Source organism: Eleginops maclovinus, chromosome 7, assembly GCF_036324505.1.
Source record: "Eleginops maclovinus isolate JMC-PN-2008 ecotype Puerto Natales chromosome 7, JC_Emac_rtc_rv5, whole genome shotgun sequence".
In the NCBI taxonomy this organism is placed as follows: Eukaryota; Metazoa; Chordata; class Actinopteri; order Perciformes; family Eleginopidae; genus Eleginops; species Eleginops maclovinus.
The window spans coordinates 25521292-25535961 of NC_086355.1; the positions used below are offsets into that span (position 1 = coordinate 25521292).

General features: G+C 43.1%; 3 protein-coding genes across 5 annotated transcripts in view; 2 read left to right on the plus strand and 1 right to left on the minus strand.

Annotated features, from left to right (window-relative positions):
• The window catches only part of lrrfip1a (leucine rich repeat (in FLII) interacting protein 1a), a 54974-nt gene extending 50928 nt beyond the window's left edge, over window positions 1-4046 (plus strand). For all 3 annotated transcript variants that reach the window (XM_063888251.1, XM_063888253.1, XM_063888252.1), the window contains one exon: window positions 3059-4046. In XM_063888251.1, coding sequence (XP_063744321.1) covers window positions 3059-3166 — 108 coding nt within the window. In that variant the 3' untranslated portion in view covers window positions 3167-4046. The remainder of the gene's footprint in view (window positions 1-3058) is intronic.
• A 186-nt stretch (window positions 4047-4232) lies between these two features.
• On the minus strand, window positions 4233-8556 carry tyw5 (tRNA-yW synthesizing protein 5). The gene is made up of 8 exons (XM_063888254.1): window positions 8402-8556; window positions 7330-7484; window positions 7132-7201; window positions 7000-7044; window positions 6760-6897; window positions 6474-6561; window positions 6217-6333; window positions 4233-5257 (listed from the first exon to the last, which is right to left on the minus strand). Exons 1-8 carry the CDS (start codon window positions 8480-8482, stop codon window positions 4953-4955), a joined length of 999 nt encoding a protein of 332 aa, XP_063744324.1. The 5' UTR covers window positions 8483-8556; the 3' UTR covers window positions 4233-4952.
• A 178-nt stretch (window positions 8557-8734) lies between these two features.
• maip1 (matrix AAA peptidase interacting protein 1) lies at window positions 8735-13502 on the plus strand. Its single transcript, XM_063888255.1, has 5 exons — window positions 8735-9087; window positions 10237-10308; window positions 10871-10997; window positions 12805-12952; window positions 13037-13502. The coding sequence occupies exons 1-5, from the start codon at window positions 8776-8778 to the stop codon at window positions 13113-13115; spliced, it is 738 nt and encodes a 245-aa protein (XP_063744325.1). The 5' UTR covers window positions 8735-8775; the 3' UTR covers window positions 13116-13502.
• Window positions 13503-14670: the final 1168 nt, after the last annotated feature.

Consider the following 14670-nt stretch of genomic DNA (forward strand, 5'->3'; position numbering starts at 1 on the left):
TATCGTGGTGGAGAGGTTTGTGTGCCCCAATGAACCTGGGGGCTGTGTTGTCTGGAACCTTGTGTTCCTGGTAGCGTCTCCCATGGCAAATTGGTCTCAGGTAAGGGGCCAGACTAAGATTGGTTCAAAAGACCTCATGAATAACACACTTGAAAGCGAGGATACCTGGCCCGGAGGAAGCCGGGGTCCCCTTCTGGAGCCAGGCCCAGAAGGAGGACTCGTCGGCAAGCGTCTGGTGGCCGGGCTTGCCACGGAGCCTGGCCGGGCACAGCCCAAAAAAGCAACGTGGGCAACACCTCCGCTTCTCCGTCCGGCAGGCCCTGCCAGAAGGGTGGCAGTGAAAGCTAAGGGTCTCTACAGACCAGGCCCGGGCGACAGAAGCTGGCTTTGGGGACGTGGAACGTCACCTCTCTGGGGGGGGTAGGAGCCGGAGTTGGGCGGGAGGTGGAGCGTTACCAGTTGGATCTGGTGGGGCTCAACTGTACGCACAGCGTCGGCTCTGGAACCTTACTTCTTGAGAGGGGTTGGAGGCTCATAAGTGTTGCCTGGTAAGCCCAAACTTGTAGTGCGGCTGAACTGGCAACGTCTGGAGGAGTCCCAAGTCCAGGAGGCCTTCAACTCACACCTCCGGCGGAGCTTTTCAGGCATCCCTGTGGAGGCTGGGGACATTGAACCAGAGTGGGCGGTGTTCAAAGCCTCCATTGCCAAAGCTGCGGCGGGGAGCAGTGGCCTCAAGGTTTTAGGTGCCTCAAGGGGCGGTAACCCTCGAACCTCCTCATGGACACCGGTGGTCAGGGAAGCCGTCTGACTGAAGAAGGAGGCCTTCCGGGATATGTTATCCCTGGGTACTCCTGACGCAGTTGCAAGGTATCGACAGGCCCGAAGGGCAGCAGCCTCAGCCGTGGCCGAGGCAAAGCAGCGGGTGTGGGAGAAGTTCGAAGAAGCCATGGAGAAGGACTTTCGGTCGGCACCAAAGTTGTTCTGGAAAACCGTCCGACACCTCAGGAGGGGGAAGCAGGGAACCATCCAAGCTGTGTACAGTAAGGATGAGACGCTGTTGACCTCAACTTATAGTGTGTTAGGGCGGTGGAAGGAGCAATTTGAGGAACTCCTGAATCCGACAACTCCGTCCTCTATGTTAGAGGCGGAGCTGGAGTATGAAGGGGGATCAATTCCAATCTCACGGGGGGAAGTCACTGAGGTAGTTAAACAACTCCACAGTGGCAAAGCCCCGGGGGTGGATGAGATCCACCCAGAAATGCTGAAGGCTCTGGGTGTTGAGAGACTGTCATGGTTGACACGTCTCATCAACATTGCGTGGAAGTCGGAAACAGTACCGAAGGAGTGGCAGACCGGGGTGTTGGTTCCTCTTTTTAAAAAGGGATCAGAGGGTGTGTGCCAATTACAGAGGCATCAGCCTCCCCGGGAAAGTTTACTCTAAGGTGCTGGAAAGGAGGGTCCGGCTGTTTGTCGAACTTCAGATTGAAGAGGAACAATGCGGTTTTCGTCCTGGTCGTGGAACGACGGACCAGCTTTTCACTCTCGCAAGGATTCTGGAGGGGGCCTGGGAGTACGCTCATTCGGTCTACATGTGCTGTGTGGATTTGGAGTAGGCATATGACCGGGTTCCCAGGGAGATACTGTGGGAGGTGCTGCGGGAGTATGGGGTGAGGGGGTCTCTACTCAGGGCCATCCAATCTCTGTACTCCCAAAGCGAGAGCTGTGTCCGGGTCCTCGGCAGCACGTCCGACCGATTTCCGGTGAGGGTTGGCCTCCGCCAGGGCTGCGCTTTGTTACCAATCCTGTTTGTGATATTCATGGACAGGATTTCGCGGCGTAGTCATAGGGGAGGGGTCTACAGTTCGATGGGCTAAGGATTGCACCACTGCTTTTTGCAGATGATGTGGTCCTAATGGCTTCATCGGTCTGTGACCTTCAGCACTAACTGAGTGTGAAGCGGCTGGGATGAGGATCAGCACCTCCAAATCTAAGGCCATGGTTCTCAGCAGGAAACTGATGGACTGTCCACTCCAGGTAGGGAATGAAGCCTTACCCCAAGTGAAGGAGTTCAAGCAGTGTGTAGTTGTGTCCAGCAGTGGCTCAGTCAGTAGGGGCTTGGACTGGGAATCGTAGGGTTGCTGGTTCAAGTCCCGAACAGACTTGAAATATGGAAAGTGGACTGCTACTCACAGAGGTCCCAGTTCACCTCCTAGGCCCTGCTGTGGTGCCCTTGAGCAAGGCACCTCCAACACCTCTAATCCTCCCTCCCCATTGCTCCCCGGGCGCTGCGCAATAGCTGCCCACTGCTCGTAGTACTAGGATAGGTTAAATGCAGAGGACCAATTTCACTGTGTGTGTTCTGATGTGTGCATGTATGTGACAAATAAAGAGGGTTTCATCCTCCGATTCTTCTATCAAGTATCTCGGGGATGGAGCGCGAGAACGGCCGGAGAATCGGAGCCTGCGGGAGCGGTACTGCAGTCGCTTTACCGCACCGTTGTGACAAAAAGAGAGCGTTGAAAGGAGCCAGTTGAGGTGGTTCGGGCACCTAGTAAGGATGCCACCTGGGCGCCTCCCTAGGGAGGTGTTCCAGGCACGTCCAGCTGGGAAGAGACCGAGGGGTAGACCTAGGACCAGGTGGTGGGATTATATCTCTTCACTGGCTTGAGAGCGCCTTGGAATCCCCCAGTCAGAGATGGTTGATGTGGCCAGGGAAAGGAAAGTTTGGGGCTCTCTGCTGGAGCTGTTACCTCCGCGACCCTGACGGATAAGCAGGAGAAAATGGAATGATGGATGGATCTTTAAAGGGGTGTTTTAATTAAGACTATCCTCATAATCTGAAGCGGAAATCTGGGGTTTGGAGGGGTTTGTTCACATATCATTTAGAACCTGCTTTATAGAAAAATACGTCTTAAAAAATGGAAACTTATGCATATTAACACAGAATTGTATAACCGTAGAAAATGATAATGTCAGTGTAAGTTATTGATGGTGAGTTAGGTCTCAGTGATGCAGTGAGCTGGCCCATTTAAGATACCCCCCCCTCTCTGTTTCACAGCTGCGGTCAGCCCTGGACAAGGTGGATGAACTGGAATCCAACAACAGTCACCTGTCCAAACGACTGGAGAAGATGAAGTCTACTCGAGGCATGGCACAGACTCCATAGAAACACACCCACCCCCCCACCCTCATGTTGGACAGGAGCCCCCCTGCATCCCTTCATCTGCCTGGTAGCAACCTTTAAGAAAAAGAACCAAAAAAATGTTAGTTATACTGTACTCAAAGAGTAGAAACACCAACCAGCTATGTGCCATTTCTTTGTCTGTCTTGTGTGTGATGAGAACTTTCTGTAGTATTACACACACACACACACACACACACACACACACACACACACACACACACACACACACACACACACACACACAGAACATGAGGACTGGGTGAGCCTCTGCTCTGCTAACAAAGAGTCCCGGGACAGAGCCTCTCTGATGTCCAGTGGAGCGAGAGGCTACAGCTGCACTGAATGACGCTGCTCTCTGTCCTGCTCTCGGAGGACAGTGTCCAGGGTCCGCCGCGGAGAGACAGGAGTGCTTAGCGTGTGGTGAATGAAAGAGCAACTAAGTGTATTTTTCCTCATTTGCATCCAAAGCCAAACTATTTTTAAAGATGTAAATGTTTAGGTGTGTTTGTCACTTGTGATCAAATGTATGAAACAGTTTGAAAAGTGTTGATAACCCCCCCCCCCGCTCAGAGATGTTTCAGTGGTAGTTCTTTGTGTAGGCAGCACACTCCTCCTCTCTGCTCCTCTCTGCTTCACACTGCCGCTCACTGGCTGGCCCCCGTGCACTCCTCAGGCTGAGACTTTTGAGACCATGTGAGGAAGTGTGGCCCCGGGGCCGCAAGGCGCTGTGAACAGGAGGCCCTGAACACAGCGGGGAGACAGACGCTGCTTCACTGTTTACAAAGCTTTCAAATGTTTGTAAGGAAACATAAAGAACTGTAATCTTTGTGCAATAAAGGTTCAAACCATATTGGTATCTGCACATGTGCATTTCAGTTCTGGACTCCTCTGTTCTGGGGTAGTTTCATGAGCGAGGCTCACACTTTATTCTGGACCCTTGAGAGTGAAGTTTGAAGAGCTCAGCAGCGAGAAAAACCCTGACATCAGGTGGAGCACAGCAGCCTGTGAGCAACAGAGTGACAGCAACATATTCACTCAGACTCTCATATTTAAAACATAATAAAATGTTTAATGTTAGAACAGGAGTTTCACCTATTATGACACATTTCCAAAAACTGCTAGATGATCCGTTCATACAGAAAATAGTTCAAACAAAATGAATTAGTTGTTATAACTCATTAATGGAAAATGTATGTGATGAAATAATATTTTGTGATATGAAAAGTAATCATTGTAAGGTGTTGTGTTGTTGCTAATGCATCAAATAAGCTTTTATGTTATTTTCATCTTTATGCAATGTATGAGCCAAAATCATTTATTTGCAATATTTTAGGAAAACGCATCCCTGGATATCTCAGCATTAACATACTGTAGATTGTATTTTCTTTTTTTTATTATTCACTTAAAAAATATGTTGATCTCTGATGAGATATGATGAGGCTAACTTTATCTCATAAATTCATGGGATTTATGTTACTGTAAGACAGCAAAATGTAAGTGTGCACCCAAAGAGTTCTGCTTTAAGGGAGATATTAATCAGGTTATAACTAAAACCAATAATATTCCAATGCAGAACAATTATGTCAAATAATACATTATTTTATACATTAGATATGTATATTTATAAAGTCTTAAAGTTACAACCGGCCCTTTATGGGGAACTATAACGCTTATGAGGCCCACGATGAAATTGAGTTTGACCCCCCTGCTGTAAGTGAAACAGCACAGCCATGAGAACAGTCCTCAGGTTTCTATGCTCCTTCTGTCCTCATGCCGGCTTGGTGCACTGGCTGCTTGGTAATGAGTTCTGTGTGCTGATGGACAGACTGCAGCAGTACGTCCTCTGCTGGATGCGCTGAATCATGCGGCGGCCATAGAAGTCCCGATACTCCTGGGGCAGCTGGTCCAGAGCGTGCAGCGCTCTCTCCAGGCCCTGCAGGGCCCGGGACGCCGGCACCGGATCTTTGTTCCCGTACGGGTCCTTCCTGTCATAGCTGTCCGCAGGAAGGTGGCGCCAGAAGACGTTTACCCCTACACCGAACTGCAGGGCCCGGGTGTTGTGGAACCACAGGGCTGAGGGACAGGGAAACTGTTATGTGAAGTATGTTGTCATGGAAACGCAGGTTACTAACTGAGTAGAATACAATAGGTAACATCTTATTAGATTAACGTGTATTTTATGAGGGTAATTAGAGAATACACTCAGAGGGTGACGTAGTAGACAAAAGTATCAGTGTGTTAGCAGCGTGTTTACACACACTGCCCAACAACAACAACAGTTTAATCAAATAAACTGTAAATGGATATGGGGAACATGTCAGTGTGACCCCAAGTGCAATAGATACCATCATAAGAATTAGGAGAGAAATAGAGGCTAATCTGAGGCTGTGAAAGACCAGACCAGTCTCAGGATTTGCATTGTTGACCTGCAGAGTACTGAATAAAGTCTGGCAGCACCTGAATCCACCACCGACTTCTTCTTGAATTAAACTTGGAGTTTTTCTCCACTCCACTAATGTTAAAGGGATAGTCTGAAGTTGTATGCATTACTTATCCATCGTAAAGTAAGTGTACACTATATTTAGGATATTCAGACGGCAGAGATGGACCTGACGCAGGCTCGCTCTTTCTCCAGACTCCAGAGGGAACAGCTGCTCTTCTACCAGTAAAGTTTCTATAGTTTCCACTTTTATTATCATCATTTGTGGTTTTGATAATTTTTCATTGCATTATTAAACATGTTTTATTATTATTATTATTTGTTATGTATTCTGTTTTTCAAACTTTACTTTCATTGTTGTCATTTCATTTTCCATCTTACTTCTTATGAATGGTATTCCATCCAGGGTTTTTATGTTCATTTAATGTCTTTTCTCGGGTGAAGCACTGCTGATCCTTTCAGATTCCCCAGGATCTGGGAGCTACTATTCCCTGGCCTGGGTCTGCAGGTTAAAGGTAAAGTCCTGACAGTGGGATGAAATATAAGCAGGTGGGATCTAACATGTCTGCTTCCTGTGAACAGATGTCCTCACCAGGGATGAAGAGCAGGTCTCCAGGCTCCAACACACACTCGTGTCTCTTTGCCTTCACAAAGTCAGGAAAGTGGTTCAGGTCGGGGGAGTCGATGTCTAGGACTTCTGATTTATCACCTGATGTGATTCAAATAATAAAAGGCATGTTTTGTGAGATTTAGCTCATGAAATATCTTAAAAAACAAAATTATTAATACAATCAAATACCAGAGGAAAGTGGAGCAGATTATTGTGAGCATCTGAACTTGGCCACTCACCTGACAGGTAGAGGTGCAATGCATCCTGTGGGCTGTAGAGCACAACCCTCTTCCTCCCTGTCACCTGAGCCAGCAGGTTATCCATCACCTGAGGAAGGAAGCTTTGCTTTACCATGGCCCTGGACAAGGCTGGATTTTCAAAATAAAATCTCTTAGATGGTAATGATGAACCTATGTGTTTTCCTTATAGTTCTTGCAATGAATGGGAAACATCTTCAAAATGTCTCCAAATACTGTACGACTTTAAAGCTTTAAACTTGTCACAGATTGCCCAGAACCAGCTCACATCGTAGTGCGTCCACAGCTGCAGGCCACAGGAGCTGATGCGGAACACGCTGGAGAAAAACTGATCAGGCTCAAAGAATTGTGGGATGAGAAAGTCCTCCGCCAAGCCTGGGAACTGTTTGCTCATATCAGCAGGTTCCTGTGAGAGAGAGATTCAGATTCCTGGTTTCAGACTTCTACAGATTAAATTTCTTGCTATTTCAAAACTAAAGATCTCCTACAGAAACCTGAGGTTCTATACCTTTCGTACGTCCTCTCCCAGTGATCGAAGATAATAGCTTTCATCCTAAAATAAGACCAAAGAATGTGTGTCATTAACAAAATAACATTTAAAAAACTAAGAAAATAGGAATCTTTATTTTATGATCCATACTTCACACAGGAAGAAGTCTGAGTGTTTCTTTTCAGATGCTCTTTTTACAAATTCATTGAATGGAAGAGTCCTGTAATTCAAGAGGAGTATTGATCAGTCTGTGTGTGTGTGTGTGTGTGTGTGTGTGTGTGTGTGTGTGTGTGTGTGTGTGTGTGTGTGTGTGTGTGTGTGTGTGTGTGTGTGTGTGTGTGTACTCACTTGTATGCAAAGTTTTTGTGGAGGAAGTCCATGTGCGGCACCGTGGAGACATGGACCTTCACCTCCTTGTCTCCCCCTCTCTCTCCCAGATATTCCACGGTCCATTTCTCCACACACTCTCCCAGACTCAACCCCCTCAGCACGGCTGGTCGGCGCTGGAAAACAGCATCATTTACCCTTTCTGATGGAAAACATGTACCCAGGATGCAATATCAAACACAATAATACACGGAGGCTTTTGGAAAAGTGGTAATTGTCTCTCTGTATTGTAGAAATCAACATTAACAACATGTGATATTACACTGAGCAAACATGTTGGCATTATAACAGAATAAACGTAACATGACCCACATAGATTCAACATGCTGACAGGACATAGGGTGACGGTTATTTAGTAAAAATTAGGTAAAGAATATAATTGAATAACAATGAAGCTAAAACATAAACAAAGCATCTTAAATTACTAAAAATGTTCCTTGGTAAGTTCATTTATTGACAGTCCATTGAGCTATCTGCTAACAAGTACTGCAATTCATAAAATACACATTTAGTTATTTTAAAATGTTAACATTTTGTCTCTAAAAACAAATGTTGATATGAATAGGTTTGTGGCATAAATGTCATGTAATGTTTTTTGTACTTGTATTCTTTTACTCCAGGATAAACGATATCAGTAAAGTGCATTATAAGTAGGCCTAGATTAGATTGGTTTTAGATATAGATTTTATTGATCACAATTTGTGATTTTTTTGTTCCGACAACAGGAAATAGATAAGACATGGCACATGACTTAAAATCTAAGTAAAGTAGATATTGAGAACAAGGTGATCATATCCATATCAATATTGAAGGATATATATCTATTGAAAAACAATAGGTGTATTCAATATACTCTACAGAAATATATATTCACTTTTTAGTTCGGTATGTTTATCTTTACAGTTTTTGAATTTTCTTTTTTATTTCACTTTTGATGAATGTGCAACTTCTACATGTTGCTGTGACGAATGTGTTCTAACATGTAGCAGCAGGCAGCTGTCTCCTGTTGCCATGGAGATCAGCAGTGTCTCACCTGTGGATAGATGTCTCGCAGAAACCCGTCCTTATCCACTGCTGGAAACACCGGCACAGACACTGTTTCCTGGAGCTCCATCTCTCATGATCTCTTTCAGAACCACAGCTGCCGAAAGTAAACAGCTCCTGACGGGAGAGGGTGTCACACCCTTACTGTGCCGCAAAGAAACAAAACATGACTGAAGAGTTGACTCCAAAACCAAACAATATCACATTATATATACTTAAACCAGGGTGTTCTGCGAATAGTGAAAATCGTAAGACATTATAGGAATGTTGTTGTTATTATCGTCTGTATGTTTTAATATTGGATATTTGTTCCTCGCCGGAAGATGCAATTGCACGGACAACAAGGCTTCCGAGGGAACAAAGATGGCGCTGCCCGTGTTGAGAGGGTGTCACAGGGTTTCATCAACACTAAGCTTTACTCGTCTGTTTTTAAATGAGGGTCGCGTCCTGACCCGGTCCGGGAGAACGCGGCTACCCCCTCCTCCCGCCCCGGCTGCAGTCCCTGCGCTGCGGCCGTACAGCTCGGCTCCCGGCGGGCAGCAGAACCAGAAGGTGGTGGTGTTCGGCATCCCGAACCCCTTCATCTGGGTCCGCACCCGAGTATACTACTTCCTGATCCGCGCGTACTTTGATAAAGAGTTCAGGATCGAAGAGTTCACAGAGGGAGCCCAGCAGGTGTGTACACCCGAACAGAAGCTGCTAAAGTGCAGAGGGTGCTTTCATTCAAACAGTGGTGTAAAGTAACTAAGTACATTTACTCAAGTACTGTACTTCTGAAGTTCCATTTGTTGCTACAGTACTTGTACCCCACTACAATTCAGAGGTAAATTGTGTACTTTTACTCCTCTAAATTTTTAGTTACTTTACAGATCTGGATTAATGATGGTAAATATAATCAGCCCTTAAATCAGACTTTAGTTCACCTGCAGTAAATCCAGCAGCTACCCTGCAGTATACAAAGCCATTCAAACTAGCTGCACCTTTACCAGCTCTGAGAACACTTTAATGATCAATAATTATAAAACATATCAGAGATATTATTCTGAAATGGACCAATCAAACAATGACTACTTTTACTGTCGCTACTTTAAGTACATTTTGATGAGAGTACTTTCTACTTTCACTGGAGGAACATTTAGAATGCAGGACTTTTACTGTGACAGAGTATTCCTACACTCTGGTACTTCTACTTTACTCAAGTACAAGATCTGAGTACTTCTACTTTACTCAAGTACAAGATCTGAGTACTTTCTACTTTCACTGGAGGAACATTTAGAATGCAGGACTTTTACTGTGACAGAGTATTCCTACACTCTGGTACTTCTACTTTTACTGTCGCTACTTTAAGTAGGCCTACATTTTGAAGCTAGTACTTTTGTACTTTGGCTTTTACTTGTAACAGAGTATTCCTACACTCGGGTGTTTCTCCTACCTGTGCATAAAATACATAGTTTGAAGTGCTTTACAATAAGCAACATAAATGAACCTAGTTTTTCACATTTTAAAAGACTTAAAATAAAAAACAAAAACTTGAATAGAAATAATAAAATAAAACTTACCAAATGACCATTTAATAATAAGTATAATAAAAACGTGCTTATAAATATAAAACCCGCACATGATGATAATAAAAGTAAAATAAAATAATAATTGCAGATATAGATTTTATATATTTATTTGTGTAATAATTACGGCTGTTTTTCAAGGCCTCAGAAAGCAGATGATCACAGAGCTCTGGTGTTTTGAATGGGCTGAAAAAGTAAAGGCATGAATCTGTTTTTCAGCATCTTTTTGTTTCATAATTGTCTTTGTTTACTCTTGCAGGCCTTCTCACATGTTTCCAGACTGCTGGCCAAGTGTCAGCTGGACGCTCTGGAAGGACTGGTGGCTAAAGACGTGAGTCTCAAACATCCTGATCCTTTACTTACTCAGTGTCCGAGTGTGATACACTCTTCTGTACTACATGTATTTGTGTACTATATGCCTGCACCTTTACTGTGTGTACTTGCATGAATCTAAATATGAGTGATAATGGTGTGAGTTATAATGTTTAATATCACCCCAGTCCCTAATTGTTTCTCATTTTCTGCAGCTGCAGCTATTTCCTTTGTACATTAGGTGGTGTGAGGGTAGTATGCATGATGTTAGGATCCTGTACATTATCATGCAGCTCAAATATTGATCACTTATTGGTCAATATAATAACTTTTTCTGGCCGTGGGGAGGGCATTTTCTTGTTTCTGTCGGGCTTGAAACTGCTGTCATAGTTTCGGAAATGCTCAGATGTGGGTTGTTATGAAGGGTTGAAGGTAAGATTAACAAAAAAATGATTTGAATTGAAAATAAAAAGATTGATCACACAAACATTTATCACTGCCAAACACAACATAATCAGACACATTTTCCTGCATCAAAGGATAGAATTGCAGTATTCCTATCTAATTTTCTGTGTCTGCAGCTGATTGGGAAGCTGGAGCAAAAGTTGAACCTGCTGCCATCAAACTATAAGAAGGCGCTGTCTGTTGAGCTGGAGGAGATCATGTACACCACTCCTGGAGATGTGGGGATCTACTATGATGATGATGGTCAGCATCAAGTCTACTTCTCAGTTTATTTTGAAAGCATACGGCAGAGGGCTGTCTGTTCTGTTCCTTCTTCTTGTCAACTTGTCCCTTAAAACCAACAATGAATTTATTTTTTAAACAAGTATTGTGTGTGTGTAAACGGATTTATCCTTTTTCTCTGTGTCAATAGATCCATCTCGTCAATGAGCTCTGGGTGACATGTTCTTAATGAACACACTCCCTATAAGTTATTCTGATTTAATCTAGCATACACTGTCCTGCTGCTGGAACTACTCACCACAGCACCATGTGGATTAATCCACAGAAGTCCCCAACAGATTCACATTGAGTCCTTTTTTTAGAATTTGTTAGAAATGTCAGCTGTTCTGGAAAATCTGTGAGGCTTCTTTTTAAAGATGATAATCCTCAGCAGGAACACCTGTCCTTGATGTCAGGAGGTCTGATGGGATTAAGTGACGGACTGATACTTTGTTTATTTTTTAGATGTTGGTGTTTGTATTGAATTTGTTGAGAGAAAAATACAGACAAAAGCCAAACTTATTTTTTAGATGTGAACAATGTTCTGGTGTCTTTGCTAATTGTGTATATATTAATTGGTAGGGCTGTATTGAAGGGTTTAAAACTTGCCTTTTTTCAACATTCTAATGATTTTATTTTATTTTCACATGTCTTTTACATTGTGTCTAAAGCTGATATTTCTGCAAAATTGCAGATATAGATAATATATCTATATGTCCAAACTTTTTTCCCTGAGGGCCACATACAGAAAAACATACGAAGGTGTGGGCCCTCACTAGAGGTGAGGTATATTGCCTTATAAGTTGAGTTATAAGTTAGCAAAGTTAATCAAATGTAGTTCAATTATTCTTGATACATGAATATGCTTTAAGAAACATCTCAGCTCTCCATAGGGGTTCATTTATTTAGCTGGCAGCTCATTCCTTAAAACAGAAGTCTCAGATTGCTTATAATAAGGGAGAAATATGATGGGTTTATTTCAAGCTTGTTATGTAAGTAAGTTATTGGGCTATGATTTGTTTGAAACATTTTTCAACTTTAATTGACTCTTGTAAACACATGAATACTGTGGTATATATTATTTGTACATATTTAAGAAGTACAATATAGGAAAAGCACAAGTTTCAGGTGTGGACATATTCCATTATACTTTGAGCATTTGCTGAGGGCCAATTAAAAGTGGGCCACGGGCCGCATTTGGCCCCCGGGCTGTAGTTTGGACACCCCTGGTTTGGACTTACTAGTATTATATTATATTATATAGTTATTATATAATATAATATTATATAGTTATAGTTATTAATATTATATAATTATATAGTTATTATATAATATAGTTATTATTATTATATAGTATTATTATTTTAATTTCAATTCCAGTGGTGGCTGGGTGGGATGGCTTCAGACTTGTGTGAATTTAACCTTACCAGAAACCTTTATTGAAACAAAAAAGATGCAATAATCTCCAAAGTTCACAACATGTTTTGTCTGAGCAAATATTGTGCTTCATTCTAGAAAGAATGATAAAAAAGCCTTTTGTTGAGGCGGAACTTTATATTTTATGATTGCAGACATTCAAACTCAATGAAAGCTTTGAAGGTGAAAAAAAGCCATTCTGTACAGCTCTATTAACTGAGTAACTTTATTACTCTTTATAAAGAGTGTAATAAGGAACTGTTATTTATATTGCCCAATATCACAAATCACAAATGAACCTAACAATCATCTCAGCATACCTGAACATACATATCACCGTCTTTGATCATCAGTATACATCCTTTTTTTCCAGGGCGAAAATTTGTCAGCATTCTGATGCGTTTCTGGTATCTGACAAGCGCACGTATCCCTGACGACACCATGGAGGGAACGCGGGTGTTCGAGGTGGCGCTTGGAGAGGGAGAACCAGAAACTAAGAGACTCCTGACTGCACACTATGAGTGAGTCCTGCCCAGAGTGTAACTACCTACAAATATATTTAAATTCTCTCAGTGACTTTTATTTCTGCTCTCTCTCTCTGACAGATTCCAAAGGGAGTTCACTAAGGGAGTGGCTCCAGCCTGGACTATTACGAGGATAGAGCACTCCAAGCTTTTGGATTAAGATGCTTTTGATTTGACGCAGAGGTGCTGATTGAAGACATGAAACCCCCTCAGTATTTGCTTTCAAAATGAGTTTTTATTTTTTAATCGCACAGCGCAAATCATGATGCCACTCCTCACAGGGGGGTCAGAGGAAAGCACCAGGACAAAGTTGGAGTGAGACACTGCTCACTGTATAGAAGACACATAGCAACCCGTCTCTGGTTGTAGATACTGTGCAAAACCACCTGCAGTTGAACATGTTTCTATTGTTTTCCTTCATCATCACCCCCCCCCCCCATTAACATCAGAACTTTTCTTGAACATGGTGTTTTGGAAGGTTTTGTATATTTAAGAGTGTGGCCAGATGTACGTATACTTATTAAATTTAAACTATGATGTCATCATATGGACGGGCTTGTTCTTGGGAATTCTCATCTTGTGTTCTATTTTTGGAGATTTGTTTCCATAAAAAAAAGCTTTCTTTTCTTCCACACAACCATTGCAGTCCCCTAATTCTGAAGTACATGTACAGTGGGGCAAAAAAGTATTTAGTCAGCCACCAATTGTGCAAGTTCTTCCATTTAAAAAGATGAGAGAGGCCTGTAATTTTTATCATAGGTACACTTCAACTATGAGAGACAATGAGAAAAAAAAATCCAGGAAATCACATTGTAGAATTTTTAATGAATTAATTGGTAAATTCCTCTGTAAAATAAGTATTTGGTCACCTACAAACAAGCAAGATTTCTGGCTCTCACAGACCTGTAACTTCTTCTTTAAGAGGCTCCTCTGTCCTCCACTCGTTACCTGTATTAATGGCACATTTTTGAACTCGTTATCAGTATAAAAGACACCTGTCCACAACCTCAAACAGTCATACTCCAAACTCCACTATGGCCAAGACCAAAGAGCTGTCAAAGGAGACCAGAGACAAAATTGTAGACCTGCACCAGGCTGGGAAAACTGAATCTGCAATAGGTAAGCAGCTTGGTGTGAAGAAATCAACTGTGGGAGCAATTATTAGAAAATGGAAGACATACAAGACCACTGCTAATCTCCCTCGATCTGGGGCTCCACGCAAGATCTCACCCCGTGGGGTCAAAATGATCACAAGAACGGTGAGCAAAAATCCCAGAACCACACGGGGGGACCTAGTGAATGACCTGCAGAGAGCTGGGACCAAAGTAACAGAGGCTACCATCAGTAACACACTACGCCGCCAGGGACTTAAATCCTGCAGTTCCAGACGTGTCCCCCTGCTTATGCCAGTACATGTCCAGGCCCGTCTGAAGTTTGCTAGAGGGCATTTGGATGATCCAGAAGAGGATTGGGAGAATGTCATATGGTCAGATGAAACCAAAATAGAACTTTTTGGTAAAAACTCAACTCGTCGTGTTTGGAGGAGAAAGAATGCAGAGTTGCATCCAAATAACACCATACCTACTGTGAAGCATGGGGGTGGAAACATCATGCTCTGGGGCTGTTTTTCTGCAAAGGGACCAGGACGACTGATCCGTGTAAAGGAAAGAATGAATGGGGCCATGTATCGTGAGATTTTGAGTGAAAACCTCCTT